Here is a 21,657-nt window from a genome sequence, read left to right as displayed (position 1 = left end):
AAGCGCCAATAAAAACTAGAACCAGCCATTTATGACATTAATGTAAGATGCCTTATTTGTCTTATAATAAATGATAAATTTTATGTAGAAAATGAAAGAAATTATAAAATATTCATACATGTATTTGAAAGTCTTATAAGATTTAAAATTATTATAACAAATCGGAAATATATTCAAAATATACATCATTCGAATTTCCTCCAACATCTGCTAAACAGAAATCTTCCGTTTTCTTAGTAAATTTAGCATAACATAAATTAATAATATGTTCCATATATTTTTCTATATACATATTAACGAGGATTATAGCCAAAAATCTTCTACCCTGATTGTAAAAGAATTCCATTCGATTTAACAAAGCCAAAGTTTTCCTTACAGTTAAAAATTTTCTGGATTCCTTGAAAAAAATCTTGAAATCTGGTCTATATTCTGAACTATTGGCTAGTTGTAATCAGGACTGTAGTTCCTCTATTCTACAGTTTGAACTATATTCTGGTTTACAGACTGGACTATAGTCTGTTTTACAATCTGGACTATAGTCTGGTCTATAGTCTAGACTGTAGCCTGGTTTATAAACTGGACTATATTCTATAATCTGAACTATAGTCTGGTCTATAGTCTGGAGACTCTGGACTATAGTCTGGACTACGGTCTGGTCTATAGCCTGCACTATAGTCTAGGCTATAATCTGGAATATGGTCTGGTCAATAGCCTGGACTATAGTCTGGTCTATTGTCTGGACTATAGTGTGTACTATAGCCTGGACTACAGTCTAGTCTATAGTCTGGAGACTCTGGTCTATAATCTAGTCTATAGTCTGGAGACTCTGGACTATAGTCTGTTCTTTAGTTTGAATTATAGTCTGGACTACAGTCTGGTCTATTGCCTTGGCTATAGTCTGGTTGATAGTCTGGACTATAGTCTGGTCTATACTTTGGTCTATAGTCTGGACTAGAGATTGGTCTATAACCTGCACTATAGTCAGGGCAATAGACTGGACTACAGTCTGATCTATGGTTTGAACTATAGACTGGCCTATATTATTGTCTGGTCTATAATCATATCTTTGTTGCTTATGTTTCGTACATCACTGTGTTATTATTATAAAATGTTTGACTTGCATTTCAAACTTTTGCAAGGAATTACAATTATTCTATTTAATTTCATTTGTAAAAAACCAACTGTCACATTATTTCATTTATATTATGTATAAAAACAAAGTTGCCAATTTATGTACGCTAAAAAGTACTTCATTATCGATTTATTTTGCCGACATTTAGTCTGCCACCTACTTAACGGTCACAAGTTTTCTCTTTTACTCATGAATACTTTTAAAACAACAATTTACATTGTATATTTAACACAAGTTGTGATTCACAATAAATACACAAAGTAAATGCACTTTGCAAAATCTAAATATTTATTCTATTGCTGTAAAATCACATCATTGTCATTATATAATCTCGTATTTTTGCCAATTGACTTTATTTTTGGCAATTGTATGCAATAAATTATCAAAAAAAAAGATAAAAGTTTCCAGTGTCTGGAAGTTGAAAATAAAACACTTAAATACACACGTGTTTCATTTTTTTGGTACTTTTTTTGCCAGTAAATTATACAATCAAATAAAATATCAATTACGAAAATAATTCACCTGACTAAACAGCATTTACGGGTAAAGTTAAGAGAATAATGTTTAAAGTAAATAAATATATTTATTTATATACACAGAGAAAACAGTTTTGTTATAATATTGAAATTAGTTGCCAAATGTAAGATTTTATTACCATATAACATCTTGTTTGTATAAAAGTTGGTTGTAACAGCTAAAACTGTTTTTTGTTTTGGTTGTTGTAACTAAAACTGTTTTAGAAATGAGGAATTACTTTAAAATATTTAAACAATATAAAAAATGTATCAATAAATAAAAATAAATATTATAAAAATATGCGAAAACATGTGTATTTGTTATTTTTAGAACCAAAATCTATTTTCCTTAGTGTATTTACCCCCTATTACGATATTTTATAATGCTATAAATTTAAATAAAAACACATACAAATGTTGTACTGTTAATAAGCTGTGACGAATTCACACTCACGCTACATAAAATATATTATATATGAAATTAATTTTAGCATTGAACGTCAATAACACTTAAAATCTGTTCTTGATAAATAAAAGTTCAAATTTAATTGTCATTATTAAATTAGAATTGTTTAATTAAATTGTGTTAACACAAAAAGAGAAGATAGTTTAAAAACAATTAGCTTCTACTGTGATTTATTCATTCAATTCTTGCATACAGTACAGTGCAGAACAAAAGCAACAAAGTTCAAATTAATATACAATTAGATTTAAAAAATTCTTTTTAACCCATAGTTATATCTAAGGATTACAAGAACAGACTTTATTCTGCATTCACTGCTTCCAAATCAAACTAATCTGATTCCAGTTCATCATACCTTTTTCAACAATAGTTGTTATGATAAGTTGTCCAGACAATTAAAGAGACCGATATTTTGGTTATCTTAGATATCAAGTTAATCTAAAACCACATTGGACTATAAGAAAGTCTTAACCGAGGTAAGCCTTGCATCATATGGGTACCAAGATAGTTGGTGAGAGATTGAAGATGTCTTTAGGGGTTAGAAGAAGTCAAAGTGCTGTAGGTGTACAATTGCCATGTTGGCCTTATTTTACGGTGGTACTTTTTCAACCACAGGGTGAGCTTATTCGACGACTCACCATCGCCCCTTTGTGCTTCTTACACGCCGGGGGCTATTTTTGTTCATAGTTCTGCCCGTCCATATACAAGCACTTTGCTCTAGTACTCGAGTTATCTAATTTCTGACCATTTCTGCCTCGTTACTAAACTTCCAAGATGCAAAAATATCACTCTTGTTTACAAGCACTTAAATGGAATGTCGGCGTAAAGACTCCCGGAGTGTCTTTTGGTGTTAGTAAGGCAGCACCCAAAATTTTAGCTTTACGGGACGCCACTAATTGGCAGTTACATATAATATATTCCGAGGTTTCCTCTTCATGGTATCTGAAACCACAATGTCCAAAGAGATCGCCCTTACTGACCACAAAAATGGGATGTCGGCGTAAATACGTAAGATGCAGCATTACGGGACCCTACTAATGGGCAGTTACATAGAGTATGTTCCAAGGTTTCCTCTTGATGGTAACTGAGACCACAATGTCCAATGAGATCGCCCTTACCGATCACTAGTACAAACAAATGTACTTGAAGTTAACCAGAAGAATGCAAAACCGTTCGAAGCAACGAGGGCTGAATAAAAACATAGGCGAGAGAATCTCATACGACCATTTGGAGTAATGAAGCCGTGGGTAGAACCACAAAAATCCTATAAGGTGACCCTAACGAGAGGAAATTTTTAAACATATAAACAAGTTATGGACCAGTTCTAGTTCTTTGCGGACGCGTGTGAGGTCTCATTTTTTGCAGGGGGGCTGCCCTTTTTAAAACGGATATTTCCGCATAAAGATCACATCAGTAATTAGACAACCTAATGAGGATTGTAAAACCTCACTTATGTAATCTGGAAAATAATATTCTTCAGAAAACGTTTAATGGCATTACAAGTTGAAGTACATTCCTTAGCCATAAAATTATAAATGAATGCGTCAATCTTAATAAAAGCCCCTGTACTATATATAGCAAATATATAGTAAGTTCAAATATTATATAATTTTAAACTGTGAAGGTTTTTATATACATATATACTTATGTACTTATTTATGTATGTATGTATGTACATATGAATTTATGTACTTAAGTGTACATTCATAAAATATTTATAAAAATTATTTATTTTTGCTTAGACCTGCAAAAAATCGAATAGAAAATTATAATACTTGACAATAGTACAGACATACATAATTCCTTCCATCTGTAAGTACCAAAATACACTTCAAAATTAAACGAAATTTTAAATTTTATCAGTTACTCTCTCTCTCTCTCAATTCTAAACGTCACATTGACATAGAAATATTATACAACTACAAAATTAAAAAAAAAAATTGCAAGTGTTTTAACAATATATCTAGCACCCTAGCAAGCTCTAGTATCTAAAGAATAATTTTTGATTTATTTTGTACCAAAAGTATCTTACAGTTTCAAATAATCGTGTGCGTGTATGTTTGTATCTATGAAAGTGTTTTAGGTATGTATCGGTTAGTTTATTAGTCAATTGCGTTTTAGCAGTTGGTTCATTTTTGGGGGCTTGTCTGTTTTTTTTTTTTTTTTGTTTTTGCTTGATTGTTTAAGTGTTTGTATTTATGTAGATGTGAATATGAATGAGAATTTTTGCTGTTTAAAGCTGTAGCTTCTTAAAGAAAACTAGTCGTCGTTTTTGGTCGTTTAAATACTGTTATACTAGATATTTTGAATGTATGTATACGTAACCGAGTGTGTCATGAAAATAGTGAATACGTAACACAACGTAATAGATATTTTTTGTATAAAAATGCATATGTTTCAAAACATATACGAAATAAAAAACAAAAAAAATGTTTAAAATTTTGTGTGACGTTTTAAAAGAACATATAGTTTTTCAGATACATACATAATTTTATTATATTCTCAATGTGACCAACTATAACTTTCAGACGATTTTTGAAGTTGTGGGCATCATAAATGATTAATGTCCCTTTAGAACTGATTTTTTCTGTCTTAAATTAGAATGTTGTTAAAAACTATCAGAAGAATTGCATGGACCGCTTACAATTTTGTGAATTTTGTATATTTAAAATGACCGATTTTTTTAATCCTGCTGCTCATTTGTCCAATTAGTACGGGGACACGGAGATTCAATTAGCAACTGTATAGCTCATGAATTGGCGAAAATAAGAAGCTAAATGCCCGATATCGACATAGACTAAGTCTTCAAACGATGGATAAAACTAAATAAAACGAGTAATGTTTGTTCGTAATCGATAAACTCAGGAACTAAGACACCTGATAGCGCAAAATTTGAAATATATGTTCCAGAGATCGTGAGATTATTTTAAAATTTGATGGGTATATATCATGGGCCAGCAACGCGGACCGTGCAACACTAGTACCTAGTAAGTTTTCCCCGCGAATATTTTAAATCCAAAAGGGCGCACAATAGGCCCGTTAAGAGCTTAGATTTATTTCTTCGGATCCTCTTTCAGCCAAAGCTACAATTTCTTGTTATCTCAGTCTAAGATATCCAGAATTTCCTTCTTATACTAGACGATGAGGTGATGATCGCTATCAAAATGGTTATTTTCTCTAAAGGTGGATACCCTGAGTTCTTATTCTTTTGTCCTACATTCGTCGGCCAAAATCTGGGTGTTGAAATGTTTCGATATTATTCAATCTCTATTAGTTGTATTCGGTCTCTGCATTTTCAAAACGAATATAAACATTATTGAACTCCCTAAAGTAGGGTTCCCCAAACAATTATGTATTTGAAAATACTACAATAAGTTTATTAGACCGAAGACCCCAAGGTCGTACATTTTTTTTAGCCAATCACCTTAGACACTATTTCACATAAATATTCATTGTATTTTTCACATATTACTAACACATATTATTTGTTTAAATTATTTTTAGGTTTCAGTTCACTCCTTCATCACATTGACGTAAATCATACATAATATTCGTATGGGGTAAAACTATAATGGGTTTTTTAATAATCATCACGTGAAAATATATCTACATTGTGGTTTAAATACCACATGCATGTTTAGATTCTCTACCGGTTTTTCCGTTCTCTGCCCACCCATGCTAACACATTCATCCAACGAACCAACCAAACAGTCAGCCAGCCACATCTATCGAGTATTAAGACTGAAATTTCAGCGTCTAGTTGTTCTACATTTTGTTTTTGTTACTCTGAGTTTATTTCTTAGCTTTTTGTCGGTTTCTGCTTACGTCTTCTGAGCTGATGTTTAATTTTTTCTCATTTTACGCTTTACTGACTTTTGTTTGAATTGTAAGCAATTTTTTTTTTTTTTTTTTTTTTTTTTTTTTTTTGCTTTTTCGCTCGCTAATGTACTCACTCCGGTTTAGTTGGTATATAATGTGAGTAAATATTTATTTTTTAAATATATATGTAGTATACATGGACAAATGCCGGTAAATATGCACTTGTGTATGTGCAATGTATGTAGATACACATACAAACATGTGTTGTATTACCATAATGGCATACAGTAGGGTAGAAATATTGCTCAACACTGAGATGAAAATGTCAAATGGTGATTTCCTCCTTATGTATATCGATGTTTATATTGATAAAGGAGAAGAACCTGAGGGTTTGACATTGATTGCACTAATATGCTGAATAGGCAATTTTTTAAAATTGATTGACTAAAATGTACCACCATAAGACCTCCATATTTACCACATCTCTATATGGATAGGAAGAACATTGAAACATTTCATAGCCTTTCGATTTAGGCCACGAGAATACGACGTTTGGTGGAATTGTAAAGAAAATATTTAAAAGTTTGGGTTTTTAGGACATATATAAAAAGCCACATAAGGGCTAAAGATCGAAAGATCCAAATTTTCTTGATTGTGTTTAAAGCGGGTGATACTTATTGAGGACTCAATAAGGAACTTTGTAGATCTACAGATTCTCCCATACATCGAACAGGCTGTTTATTCCGCAGTCATTACCCATAGATATCGTTTAAGATATGTTTTAAGATGAGCACCACCGAAACCTAGACCGCTATTTGATAGACCGAAAAACGATCTGCCATTAATGAACCAAGATATTATTCCTAAATCTCAAGGACACAATACGGCATGTCTGGTATGAACAGAGTAAATCCCGAAACACACTCTGGTATAGAAGCGAGCTACCTATCTTACAGCACTTTCATCTGACGTGTTCATAGAGAAAAACATCTGACACATGTAGCGAGGTTCACATACATACTCCTGATTTATTCCGCAGTCCATTAATGTGACCAAAACTCACTACTCAGAGGGGTATTATTATCACGGCAATAGCACCGAACTTATCCCGAAGTATCAATTTAAGCGTGCATCAATGTTTAAACCAGCATTATCTTCCCGACTATGTTTTATAGTAGGACATAGATTTTTTCTCTCGTTTCTTTCCTTAGAGTACTGACTTAGTAAGTCTTCTGGGTTGAAAGCCCTTGGGAATAGACCATTCTTCTTTCTTGTTTTCTTATAGTGTTTTTGTTTCTCTGTCTTTGGATCTTCACTCTTTGAAGGGAACCACAAAGGTCCTTATGGTCTCCTAGTGGATGTGCACCTTTTTATGGTACATAATTCTTCTTAACTTAAGCTTCTCTTATCGCAAATTCGGATTTCAACCACAATCAAAAAGTGCACCAATAATCGGCAAAGGACAAAGTCGGAAAGATTGAGTTCTCTGGTCAGACTGCAAGTCTGGTAGCTGTTACTGGCAGCTCCCGGGGGAATTGCAATAATTCTTATCGCCAATAGTTGCCGCATAGAGATATTGAAGTACTCTAGTTTTAACCACCTGGTCTATATAATATCTTTGTTGAGGAACAACTGAAGTCGTATTCCGTAAAAATTAGTCAACCTACCGATGATCAGGTCAACATTTTTCCACTGAAGAGAATTCTCGGAAACAGTATTCGTTGTCGGTATTTTTTGAAAATATTTTAACAGTGTGCTTTCGGTAGCTTAGAAGTTAATGTTCTAGCCTATCAGATGTTCTAGCCTATCAGATCTTGGTTCGATTCCCACCAGAGGCACTGTTAAAGAAGCGCACAACTAATACGATGAAGGCCTGGAGGCCTCCTTTTTGACTAACTAAGTGATCAATCATTTATAGACTTCTCTAAAAGACTTTTTCGAACAGTATCGACTTTTTCGAGAATAATTCATTAAGATTTCATACAGTTTTATATTCTTTTTTAAGTAATGACCAGGAACCTGATGTATCAGGTTCCTGGTCATTAAATTTAGTCGAAGATGTGGTATTGACAGAGATATCAATACCAAAACTTTTTCTTAAGAAAATAACTCTCGACAAAAGTCCTATTTAGTTATAAAACAAGTTGTTATTGTTTGATAGTCAATTGTATAAATTAAAACTATGGGTGCAGTCGCAGATGAACATCTTATACTTATAACAGGAATACATTCTGTTCATCATTTTTGCTACTCACTGTGCCAAGGTAGCAAGGTTTTTTTTACAATTGTATTTAATTACTGTGTTTTTTAATTTTAAACCCCTTATTGTACATTAGTTACTGTCTATAAAATTGTGTGTATTCAGTAAAATATTTGTCTATTAATCGTGCTATTAAGATCAGCAGTCAAAAACAAATAAACGAAAAAAATTAAAAAGAAATACAGGGTATTTAAAGCAATTTTTATACAGGTTTTTAATTACTATTTAGCAATGACTATCATATTGAGATAATCAAATCAATATTGGGGTTTGAACTTGCAATGCTACGATGCTAAAAGAAAACCTGATCGTATAAGACTTTCAAATATCAGTGTATGAAATTGTATTTAAACGAAAGCGGCAAACAAATATATTAAAATTATTATAATATCTTAAATTAAACTGAAAGTAAAAATTATACCATCCAAAAAAAAAACACATAATAAATAGAATCACTAAACAAAATTCGAGAGCCAAATATCGGGTTTTTAGGTCTATAAGAAATAATGTGATCTTGCTTTAAGTGTTCTGACATAATGCAAAAGTATAATTTTGAATTAATTCTTAATGTTTTGGAAAAATATAACATCAAAAGTTTTTTTAACTTTGAAACGAGTCTTTTGGATCTATAGCAATATTTCTAAGGATCCTTAATGAATTAGGAAGATATAATCAGTATTTGACTAGTCTGAAGTAGACTAACCGGTGTCAATTAGAACCCTCTTTATATCAATATGGATCCTTACGGATTCTAAAGATTTAAAAATCGAAAGTGGACATGTTTCAAAACTAACAATTTTGATGGCATGAATGGAAACATGTTTTAAATCGATTATTTCCTTTTGGCTACGAATTTTGTATAGAATTTCTATAATAACAACAACAACAAAAAAGCATTAAGGGAAAACTAATGATGAAACTTTTCCAACTTACCTTCATATTATGCTCAACAAGCTTTTCACTGGAACAAATAGTATAGACAAGATAGGCGCGTACTAGCTCCCATGTTGTTTTGCTCTTGAATGCCGCAATTGGATCATTGAAACTAACATCCAAAGGATCACGTTGGGGATTTTCGGGAACATTTGGTTGTGGGGCTTGCCTACGATGTGGTTTCCTCGAAGAAACCGAAGAAACTTTATCGTCATCCGCAATCGTTTGGGTAGCGGTTACAGTTTGAGATTTGCTAGCATTTGTGTGGACACGTTGATAATGTTGATTGAAATGAGGTGCAAATAGAGCATTGGCTAATAAGAGTTGTTTGCTGCGACGATGAGTGGAATAATGATGCGATGAGCCTTGTTGTAAATTCAATTCACTTGCATTGTCCTTCGAATCATGACTCAATTGTCGAACCGAGCTCGACCAACTTGTTGTAGCTTTAGAGCCAGCAATGTATTGAAGTTTGCCAGCACCAAAGCTGCTGGAACTACAGCCACTATAACTATAAACTAAATTTGTACGTTGAGCACAGATGGAACGCAAAAACGCCATTACACACGCGCACTAGGATGTTTTTTTTAATAAATTGAGTTTTATAGGTTTGGTTTTTTTTAGTTTCGTTTGATATTTTCTTTTTTCGTATTGTTTTATTTGAGTTTACTTGTCTTGAAGTAAAGGAACAAATAATTTCCTGTTTTTAGACTTTGTTATTTAATTAACTTTTTTTAATTCACGCTTAATTTGAAAGGATTAAAACTTTTATTAATACACACACCAAGTCCATGCCCTAGTACATACACACATAAACACAATTTCAGGATAAAACAGTAAAAGAACATCCGTTTCTGACAGGACTTCGTTTTACGGCGAATTCAACATAAATTGCTAAACTACCCACTCGTTTCTGTTTTTTATTTTTATATTGAACCATAAAACCACTCACCCACCACCACTGACTTGTGTAACACAAAGTAAATTGTTAGGGATTTTTCTTTTAAATTTATTTCTTATGAAATTAGGAACAAAAATTGTCAGACAATTGATATTTTTAAAGCGTGACAGCAAAATCAATTTATTTTCTTTATTTTTTGTACTAAAAACTTTGAAAATATATTTAAGTTACTGCAACAGTGGGTCTCGCAAGTGTTAACAAAGAAAGAAATTTGTAAATATTTTAAAATAGCACATATATAATTTATATATTGTAGCCTCATGACTGCTACGATGTGCTAATGAAGTGAGAGTAGTAATCAAGTGATTAGTTAACAAAAATCTATCGTTTATTATCTAAACTCGTGAAAATTTTTATTCTAAATTTACTAATATTATTAACAAATATCATTAAGGTATTTTTATTTTTTATACCTGAAATATGCACTTTTATTAAAAGAATGACGCACATATATTAATTTAAAAAAAATGTAAACAAATATTTGATTAACTATAATTAAAATTACATTAATCCTATTTATACTATACAGATATTGGAACAGTCAATATATAATCACTTTCTAAGTCTATTTAGCATCTTAAGGGTCCGTAAATTATATGGGAACATATATAAATATGTATATATTCCCATATGGGAAGTTCATGTTCTTTTGGAACAATACCATCTCTTACTGCCGAATTACATATATAAATCAGTGATGGTTGTATTGAAAATCATTTTGGACCAAGAAACGAAAATATACTTTTCTAAAGGATATACCTGCGCTGAATCAGAATCTGGGTATAACTTCATTATTTCTGATCCTTACAGAAAACTTTTCCAATTAAATCTAAAGAAGATCTGCTTATATCGGTTAATTTTCACTGCTGCTATTATGTAAGCCATTTCCTCAATAACATCCATTCAATTTCCAGATCATATCCACTTTATGCGGCATGGAACTTTAACAATAGCGTGAAAATTCGGAACATTGTGATACCCTTAAATTAACTCTTTTTAATTTGACGATCTTTTACAAATCCTGTGGTTCGCGAGAAATTTCAACAGTACTTCTAACTATTCTCATTAGATTCTTTATTGACACATCTTAGAGACAGTCCAGATCATAAAAGAAATTTGTATGTACTATAATGCTCAAACGATCTGAAATGCCCGGTAGGAAGAAGTCTTAACTAATTCTTCTCAACAGCCAAGAGCTAATTCTCCTGAAGATTGTTTTCTGTGCTAGAGTAATTTGGATATACTGCAAATGGTAATAGTAGTCCACATTTTTATAATTGGCTTTCATATACGATGAATCGATACGATCCAATTCCGTTAATCGCATATTCGCTAGCATTTAAATTTTTTCTTAAGTTGAGATCAAGCGGAGCCAGTAATTTAAATTACAACGTCCGAAAGAAAGTGTATGCCACCCTGTTTTTCTCCTGTTGGTAAAGCCGCTTTACACGAGCACACAAATAATATGATCTGTCAAAATTTTGTGTAGAAGAGTACGAATGGGATGGTCTAAACGCAATATGTTATGATACCATCACACATTGAGAGAAAATACGGATTTGACAGTCGTATGGCTCTCTTAATTTTTTGAAATGATTCAAAAAACAAGCAAGTCGTATTAGATCAGGGATGTATTTTTATGTATACACATACATAAAAAGTGAAACAGCTGTTTCCATCTTACTTTGTTATTGTTTTATAACAACCGTGTAAACACAAACTTTTATACTCTTTTTTGTCATACGGATGGAATTTCATTTTACTTCTTTATTAGACTTTACGTAAAGTGTGATCATGTAAAGGGCCCTTAAAGGAGATCAAGCAGAGCCAGTAATTTAGATCACAACGTCTGGAAGAAAGTGTATGCCACCCTGTTTTCTCTTGTTGGTAATTAGATTCGTAATATGATGTCATAATGCACAACAAGAGCCAGTTCTTGAATAGTTTACATATATTGTTATAGCAATATACATAGATATCGGCCTGGAAAACGGCAAAGACATTCAGCTATCTAAAGGAGATCAAGCGGAGCCAGTGTCTTAGATCACAACGTCCGGAAGAAAGTGTATGCCAATCTGTTTTCTCTTGTTGATAATCAGATTGGTAATATCATGTCATAATGTATAACAAGAAATCAAGCTCAAAATTCCCGAGTCAGTTTTTTAATGGTTTGCATAGATTGCCATAATATCGTCCTGAAGAAGAGCGTATTCCGTATTCCGATTCTGAGGGTTATGTCATAGCTTAGTGTATGTAGCATTAATCTTAAAAGACTTGCAAATGAGTCGGAATGATTTCGAAAATCGTCCTTTTTAAATCAGAACTCTAAAAACACGACTAACATTACTGAAAATTTCAACAATACAGCACGTTTTTTGAAAAATTTCGCTTAACATTTCGGAAGTTAAGCGATATCTTAATTTAAGAGAGGGAGAGAGAGAAAAAATAAGCTGTCAAGTTTTGCAAGTGGATAAAAATGTTGAGCAAAACATCTTTACTGGAAAAATGTAAGTAATGAAAAAGAAAACACCCTGTATTGTACTTCATTAAACACTGTCAGTATTGTATGGATGTTTGTGTGTAGGTCTGTATGTACATAAAATAATTTGAGAGAATGGGTTGGTATGTATGGCTGCGAACTGTTTCAATGGATTTTATGCCGGATTTTTTCTTAATGTGGTTTGTTTTTTTCTTTTTTGCTAGTTTTTGTTATTTTTGTATAAATTTTTTCTATAACTTCTGTCGTCGTTGTCGTCACGCTTTCGCTGCTCTTTTTTCGAACTTTTTTTCAGAGATTATATAATTTTATTTATCGTTTTCTTCAGGTCCTTCATTTAAACCCCTTATTCATATGTGTATTAACAAATATTTGAACAACTATTTATTGTGAATTGATTTTGTTAACGTTTGGGGTTTTTATTTATATTTTTATATTTACTTTTTTAATTTATTTATAATTAATTTTTCTCATACTTTGTATTGATTATGAAAACAGAAAAAAAGCAAGATGCTAAAAAAAATATTTATTGTATGTAGGTATATTTTTAGAAAGTTTCTGAAATAATTTTATTTTTGCTAATGTTTGGCATGTGTTCGACGTTCGCAACGCACATAAAATTGATTTTTTTTTAACACAATTCACAACCAAAATCTTTTTGAAAACCAAAAAAAAAAAAAAAAAAACATCACAACCACACAAATTTTCATAGTCAGCAGAAAAATGTTTTTTCGTGTGAAAATAAATTTAATAGAAACTAAAACATTGCAAAATGTGTGTGAGTTTTTTCTTCTTCTTTTTCAAATTCTCGATCAAACCCACACTTTTAAGAAAAGAAAATTCAAATTCACTTTTAATTATGCCAATTCAGTTAATTTTTTTCTTTTTTTGCAAAAACTTTAATTTTTTTTAATTTTCTTGAAATTTTTTTTTTTCGCTAAATTGGCAATTTTCTTTAAATAAAGTATTTTTCAATTAAATTTTCTTCATATTTAGTACATACATAAAAATTATGTATATGTACATAAATACATTTTTTTATATAAATATATATGTATATACAAATATCAAGTGAAAACCCACATAATATGTAATAAATCAAAGAAAATTATACCTTAAACAGTTTCTTCTGTTTATTTTTTTAATATTTCTTTTTCAATTTATTTAATTTTTTATTTTTTGAAAAACAATTTTCACACCGCAGTAGAGTATATCACACAAACACACACAACGAGAGAAGGAAGAATGAATTTTAATCACACGTCGCCCGTTCAACGCTGAACGACAACTGACAACTAGAACGTTACTAAACCAACTAAGGAACCAAATCGCCGCATTTACCTCCTAACCAGAAAGCACAAATAACAACAACCAATTTGAAAAAATACGAAACGAATAGCCCCACGAAACGTTTAAATTGTTGATGATGATGTTAATGATGATGATAATTATTGTCTCTGCGAGCACATACCACCACTGGTTCTGTGGTAACTGAGCGAAAATGTCACTCACTCGTCTACATAATGTCTCACCAAGGAGAAAATTATTAAAAAAAAAGTTTAATTTTTTGTTGCTAGTAAAAAAAAGAGTCATGTGTTAATATAAAAAATACAAAATAAAAATAATAATAAAAGAAGAAAAAAAACGCAAAAAAACAAGGGTAAAAGGGGCTCGTTCGTTGGGTTTTCTCTCGTGATTGTGTGATTTAATGCATTTGTTGTTGTTGCTTGATGATGATGTTTACTAGTTGTTGTTGTTGTTAATTATTACCTTTCTAAGAAAAAGTTGTTCACAGTGTAGCCAGATGTTATTAAATCATGTCCCCCGAATTGGCATACAAATATCGTGGTTTCAATAGTAACACATCGAAATATTGTTCGTAGTTCCAATGAGTAAAGTACTATAAAGTTTTTGCCTTCTGCCTGTATATGGATGGCAATATAGGGCCAACAAAATTTTAACTCTGCTACCAATCTCAATCACATCAAGTTTTCGAGATATCTTGTCCTAACGGAACAATAAAGCGAAGACAATCTGTTATGACCCAATCTCTCGAATATAAAGTATAGATTTGACCTTGGGTTTGAACTCACCTTCCTTCAAGATATCTTAACATCACAACTTGTCAATGAATGCCGGACGTCTCTACACGAGATGGCGAGATATTCGAACATTACCCTTATATGGGTCAAAGGACACGGGACTATATATGTCGATTAAATTGCTGATACCTTGACCATGCTAGGAGATCTAGACGTGGACCAGTTCTGTGGGGTTCCACTGTCTGTCATAAAAAGTCATATTATTGTTAATGCAAAATTTCGCTGGTCGGGGGAGCATACTCTCTAGAACGTTGCGGCCCAACATGGATCCACATAGAACCACCTATATTTTTAGTCTTCAAAGATCTCAGTTAGGTAATATTGTATCGGTCATAACTGGCCACTGCAAATTTGGAAACCATGCTAGGCGCATTGGTTTACCGTATAACGACTTATGTAAAAGTTGTCAAAATAAGGATGAGGAGTCCATGTTCTATGTCACTGTCCACCTTTGAAAACGGCCCGTTTTGGAACCTTAGTGTCAACTTATTTTAATGTTCTATCAGATCTGTCGAGTGTTCAGCTAGAACGACCCATTGCATACCTGAACTTGTCAAAATGGTTGTGAACTACAATTTCACGCTAAGCTGGACGCATGTTACTAATCTTACGTCTCCATATCATTATTTCTAGGACTCTCTTCACATTTTCTCTCTCTCTTTCTGCTATCCCTATTCTTCTATTCTTCTTACAGGTAAAATTACAAAGGGATCATTATTGAACCCAAGTAAAGCTCTAATTTCGGATATTCGATCCAACCACCTGTCAACGATATTTCAAAAATGAGATCGCAGATCAATCTTTTAGAATAGACTCTCTGAGTCTCGACTTTTTTTCAATTTTTCTTTGGTACCAGAAATTAGTTTAATCCACCGATCAGCCTTATCGGTAGAACAAAATGTCTGTCCGCTCTCTTAAGATCATAGAAAAGGTCTAATAAATAGAGAGAAGGGGGTTTCCATAGTATCTAACTTTTTGATTGGACCTATTATCCGTTTTGAATCAAATTCATGTCCTCTGACCTGACAGACTAGAATACTACTAAATAGCTCATCGGAGGTACTAACGTATGTCCTTTAGTTCTAACATGAAATCAAGGCCCTGCTATACGTAATTGATTAAATGTTCTCCCTCTTAAAACTTCGGACTTGAACATCTGAGAGTCCTTGTTTGGCAGTTTGATGCACAGTGGCTGTGCCAGGAAGTGTATATATATTATTCAAGGCAGCGTGCCTTATCTAAGGAAACCACTCTCATTGTTTATTTACCCATATCCCATGTGTTGTGGTTTGTGTTTCGAATCGCCAATGTCATGAACAGTTTTTAAATCCAAAGTTTTCAGAAAATTTATAGCTTTAAATTTCACTTTCTTGATTGTCGACTTAAGATACATATTACTTCCACTTCTTGAGAAATTGATTAGAGTTTACAAGTTGAAAAGAAGTTATATAATGGCCACTTTCCAATTTTTCAAAATCCCCAATTTAACATAGAAATCCCCTCGTCTGGTAGCATTTTTCAGTCATATGTACTTTTATCTGTTTATTATCGTGGATAAAAAAAATTTAAAAAAAGATTTAAACAAGCGCATGTCAGTGGATATTGCGGCGAATTTTTATGTGGTTGAACGAGTTTTTTACGAGAATTTATTTTGTCTTAAAAAGACAACAACGCCAAAAATCAATTAAATTGTTTTTATTCTATTTGATTTTTTTATAACAAATAAAACATCTAATTCATGTTTTATAATGATGTGCAATCAAATTTACAAAATTCTTCTATAAACCCAAAAAATTATTTTTTATTGCGAAAATAAAATAAATAGAAAGTAGAGATTTATTTAGTCGTGTACAGTGGTTTTAACGACTATTTTATTCCAAAGTTATTGTATTGAAAACAGTTATTTTAGGTTTTTATTTTCAGGATTTAAATCAGAGCTAATAAATAATGAATTCTTATTTACCCCCATTATCTCAATGTCTGCTTATATTTTATCGTAAGATTAAATTGACAGTTTTCATACAAAAACTATTTTAACCGGCAGAATATCTATAGGTTAAACTATAACCGGAGGTGGAGTTAAAATTATAAAAAGCTAAATTTCAGCCCTCAAGGTACTCCCTCGAAAGCCTATTGAGCTTTCAACAGTTAGACGAAAATGGCTATACTACTATGATCTACGACCAGTATTTCGATGTGTTACAAAAGGAATAACAAAATCATCCTTTTTAATGGTAGATTTTAAAGAAACGGTCTTGGACTCTTTTAGAATTAATGCAATTATGCAACCCACGATTTTATATTTAGTCCGATCAAGTTATCTTTACAAGTAATTGTTTCAGCGGGAAATACACACACAAGCGATATTCTTATTGAATTTACATTCACTAGTTTCTCATTAATATCTTTAGTAATCGATTAAAAACGATATTTACGATCTTTTTTACACAAATAGGGTACATTGATTCACATAATTATTTAAAATTTTTATATAATTCTTCTTTTTATTGAGAAGTTAACACATCGTAATTAAATAAATATAGACATTCACGATCTTCAACTGTTAATCATTTATATTATAACGATAAGAAAGAAAAAATCAAGATGGGAATGAAGAAATTATATTTTTTAACATTCCGTTTGTGACAAAAGTATATATGTATGTATATTCTAGACGAAATAGCTTTGTCCGTCTGTATGTGGAAAGAAAAGCTGATAAGGTTTGTTTAATGTGCAAAATGGGAAAAATCGGTACATGAAGTTATTTTTATACACCTGGAAATTATAATGTTAAGAATGGAGAACTTCAAAAACTTACTTTAACGTTTATAACCGGCTTAAAATTGTCAGGATAGCGTTAAAATTCGACGCAACAAGTTTTTTTAAGAACCAAAATCTCTATATCATGTGTCATCAGGATCAGTTTATAATTGATTATACAATTAAAAGCATTTGTTCATTGGATCTCTTTCGAAAATCAATCTATTGTCCATATTGGGTGAGAAACCCCCAACATTTTCTGTGTATTTCCAATAGGCATTCGGTCGACGTCCAGTGGAATGAAAGACACTGCAAAGAATCGTAAGTCCATCCGGATCTGTCAGGGAAGGGGATCAAGCAGGTTAAGGGTGACTGGGAAAGTAACCTGACATTTGAATTAAGAGAAATGACGTAGACCTCTTACCTTGCCCTTTCCCGGGTGTCGGAATAGGGGGTGGTGATATACAATCTCTCTTCTCCCCGCTACCGTTTAATTTAAGCTGAGGGAAGATTAAACACTACCTGGGAATCTTGTTTCCCCGCCTGAAAAAACCTGATAAGATAATCTATATTCCCCTAGAAAGAAAGACAAATATGGAAAGTACAAGTAAAAATATTAATAATAACAAAATGCAGGGTCCAAATGACCTAGTGTTGATATGCTCGTGAGCAAAAAACTACTATGGAGGTTGCGGACAATGCGTCAAGTGTACAGAGAAAGATTTACTCGAAGAGAGCTGGTTGGCGCTAAACTGGAACGGGCAAAGAATAGGCAAATTCCGGCTCCCAAACTCCACTGTCTATATAACAGAATGGAATGAGCGCATATTAGAAATTCTTAGAAGCCAAAATTCTGAACTGATTGTGAATAAATGGATGTCTTTTACAAGAAAGAAGAACCTGAGTGAACTCTACTTTTAATAGGTATCGACGCACACATCTGAAATTGCCAATTGGCTAAACAAAATCATTGAAATCAGATAGGTTTTGTTGAAAGCGATTTGAGCCATGATTGAGGTTTCTAATCATTTATTGACTATTTTATCAATTTCTGCTATAATTTGCAGAATTGGATTACTACTTCGCCCGTTTTGGTACATATGGATGTCGAGAAGTAATGGAGGAAATTGTTGTGCTAATCACGCTCCACAAAGTAGTTTTAGTAGAGTTTAGTGCTTTCTTACTTACCAGGTTATTTGGGCAAATACCGTGGTACGTGTGAGTACCAATTGGTATAATGAACAACTATGATTCTGTTATCCTCTTGTAAAAGGTGTGATAAGCTGGGATGATACAATAACTAGCACCATTATAAGCCAATAACTCCAGAGCTTATCGCAATGCTCAGAACTCCGGGAATAGATCGAGTGGCAATTCCATGATCTTATTTCTAAGCGCATTGCAGACAGTCCCTGATATGCATTGGCCACCGAGAGTGGTGTGGTTGGGTTGGTATATTTAATATAGGATCTGATCGGAAATATATTACTGCAAGTTTAAATGATGTAAAGTAAACAAGAGTTTAACACTAGTACATGAAAAGCGGTTGGTTCGAATACATATATTACCCCATACAGGGACTATGACAAAGAGTTAAAAGTCAGATTTCCAATTTATAATGTTTGTCCGTTATTACTTACCCCCGGGCGCATGTTATCTTGATAAATATCTTGGTGAAAAGAGGTGGTACCAATACCTCTAGTCTGCCGGGGCTATAAACTGGTGATGATCAAATATATCCTCAGTCTTTCCTTCGAATGATTTGAAACGGGGTCGAACCAGAGAACCACATAATCTGGTACCACGGGAACCGGAGACCCACAGGACAGAGTTTCGGACTTTTTTTGGTTCCGTTATTGGAGAGGTCCCTTTATGGTGCACGTGGTCGCTGTGGTTTAAACCCAAATTCGCGGAAAGATAATTTTGATTTAAAGACCGATACACAGTAAAGTCTATAATTCGGGATAAGATCGGTTCTGTTGCCGAGACAACAGATACAGCACAGAGGAGTGATTGTGGGATAAAGCGTAGGAAATGAGTTGGTGCCAAGTGTATATGATACGGGATAGATGTAGTGGTATGTGGGCCTTATCTATCCGTATACCTAGAGTGTGAGTGTCGAACGTTTGTGAGTAAGAACAAGTCCTCGACTTATTTGATGGGTTCGTTCTACCAATTACGTCACTAGGTGCTGTTGTCGCCTCGACAGAGGAAATCCCACCTGCATGGTTGTAAACAGAAGTTAAGCAATGTGGCAGAAATGGTCAGAAATTAGTTAGCTCGAGTAAGATAAACAAAGGGGCGGTGGTGGTGCAATTAGACCATTGAGGCAGTTGTTATGTAAAGCCCTTCGACTCCTTGTCTGATCTGTTTTGGATTTCTCCAAGCCAGCTTTAGTCGTAACTTCTTTGTTGTGTATCAAAAGTAGTATCTTCATTTTATTTCTTAAATAGGCTGGAAATAGGTGGATTAATCTGAACACATGTAGCGGGGACAAGCTAATATAGCCTTCTTTCAATGAGAAGCGCACTAGACAACTTATAACCCAAAGCAGGAGAAACATATCGAGGTTGTTGTCTAGTGATAACTGGATACTGGGGACAGACATGGAAGTCGGCTTGGGCTTTCAACGATTTATCTCGCAGTTGCAATAACAGGAAAAAAGAGGAAAGGGTTTCCACCAGCAGCTGTCAAGACAAACACATTCCTTTGCAAATATATTATATTCAACCACAGCAAAAGTTTACCAACCAACGTAACATAATCTCCAAGGGAAAACTGAGAAATACCCTGCTTCAGCAGCCGCCGCAACAATTTGGATGTGCCAAATTCAGGAGCGTCCTTTGTTGATTGTGACCATTAATGATATTGAAGTTAATTTGATTGAGTGCTGTAGTTGTGTTTATTTGGTGTATGGCGAGTGGGAAATGCTCTTTGAAAGATAGTAGTAGCACTAATTATAAAGAAAGAAGTCGGTATAATCCTTCTTGAGTAGTAAATATAAACCAGAAACATATCTGGAATTACCAATTGTAGAAACAAGAGCATTAGCAACTGTGTAATATATTCCAAACTTAGCAAATGTGATCCGAACCTTGAGTTTTCTACTGTGGGATTTTTATGGCACCAGAATATGGCCGATAAGGGAATGCTACAGAACTAATCTCTATACAGTGCAGCCTGACTACAACTTTTGCCAAAGTATAAGGAATTTTATTGTCAATTATGTACCCATGTCTCTTTACCCAGATAAGGGTAATAATTGAATGTCTCGCCTTCCGTTTAGCAGATTTACTGTCAAAGTCTAAAGAAGATTATAGTACCAAATTTCTCAGTGAAGATGTTTTTTTTATTTGTCTTTGATCCATCGGTGTAAGAAGGAAATCAGTCAACATTTAAAGGAAAAATTATTGTAAAAAACTTTTCCGGAACACAATAGTATATAGGATTATAGAGATTTGGAAGGAGATCTACAACTAGAAGAAAAGAGCTGCTTGCCAGTCTAATTGTATCTTTGAAGTAAATTAGTTAATAAAATAATTAGATATGTTCATATATTGATAAATTGAGATTTGTTAGACACCGTTGGAAAATATGATCTATAATTTGATTTTTGCCCAACACTATGAACAACATTAGGTTGATAGGAGGATGTATCTACAAGAAATACACCTAGGCCACTATCCTGCTTGTTGTGCGCTCCTTTTCATGGAAAATGTTTGTCCACTCAGAATATGTACCAACATACTAACCTCAGACTTGTTCATTTTGAGGAGGCTTCTCGTCCTGCTCTCGTTAGGGTCACCCATAGGATCTTTGTGGTTCTACCCACGGTTTCATTATTCCAAGAGGCCTTATGGGTTTCTCTCACCCATAATTTTAATTCTGTCCTCGTTGCGTCAAATGATTTTGCGTTCATGAGGTTAACTTCCTCGAGTTATCTTTCCTTTAAAACTATTACATTCGCTCTTTCGTTGCCGACTACACCCGAGTGGCCTGGTACCCATATGATGTGATCCTTACCTCTGGGAGAGTATTCGGTTAGAGCTTTTTTACAATCCAATACGGTTTTAGATTTAACTTTATCACCTGATATCGCCTAATTGCCTTCTGGCTGTCGGTAAATGTGTTAAGCCCTGTGGGCGCCATATTTATTCTAATCCAATTTACGCATTCCGTTATTGCTCGGACTTCTGCCTGGAAACTAGTGTTGTG

General features: G+C 33.2%; 1 protein-coding gene across 7 annotated transcripts in view; it reads right to left on the bottom strand.

Annotated features, from left to right (window-relative positions):
- LOC119599687 (proline dehydrogenase 1, mitochondrial) overlaps positions 1–13,944 on the bottom strand; it is a 39,164-nt gene extending 25,220 nt beyond the window's left edge. For 2 of the 7 annotated variants that reach the window (XM_037949565.1, XM_037949569.1), the window contains exons 1-2: positions 13,664–13,914; positions 9,123–9,866 (exon numbers count right to left, since the gene is read on the bottom strand). In XM_037949565.1, coding sequence (XP_037805493.1) covers positions 9,123–9,683 — 561 coding nt within the window. In that variant the 5' untranslated portion in view covers positions 9,684–9,866; positions 13,664–13,914. Of the gene's footprint in view, positions 1–9,122; positions 9,867–12,679; positions 12,704–12,723; positions 12,988–13,663 lie in introns of those variants that run through there. The other 5 variants (XM_037949564.1, XM_037949568.1, XM_037949570.1 and 2 more) reach the window with 5 other exon arrangements.
- Positions 13,945–21,657: the final 7,713 nt, after the last annotated feature.

The sequence above is a fragment of the Lucilia sericata genome, unplaced genomic scaffold (genome assembly GCF_015586225.1).
Source record: "Lucilia sericata isolate MDLA Ls3-8-SP2 unplaced genomic scaffold, ASM1558622v1 Contig000084F_arrow, whole genome shotgun sequence".
Lineage (NCBI taxonomy): Eukaryota > Metazoa > Arthropoda > Insecta > Diptera > Calliphoridae > Lucilia > Lucilia sericata.
This window is presented reverse-complemented; position numbering and strand designations above follow the sequence as displayed.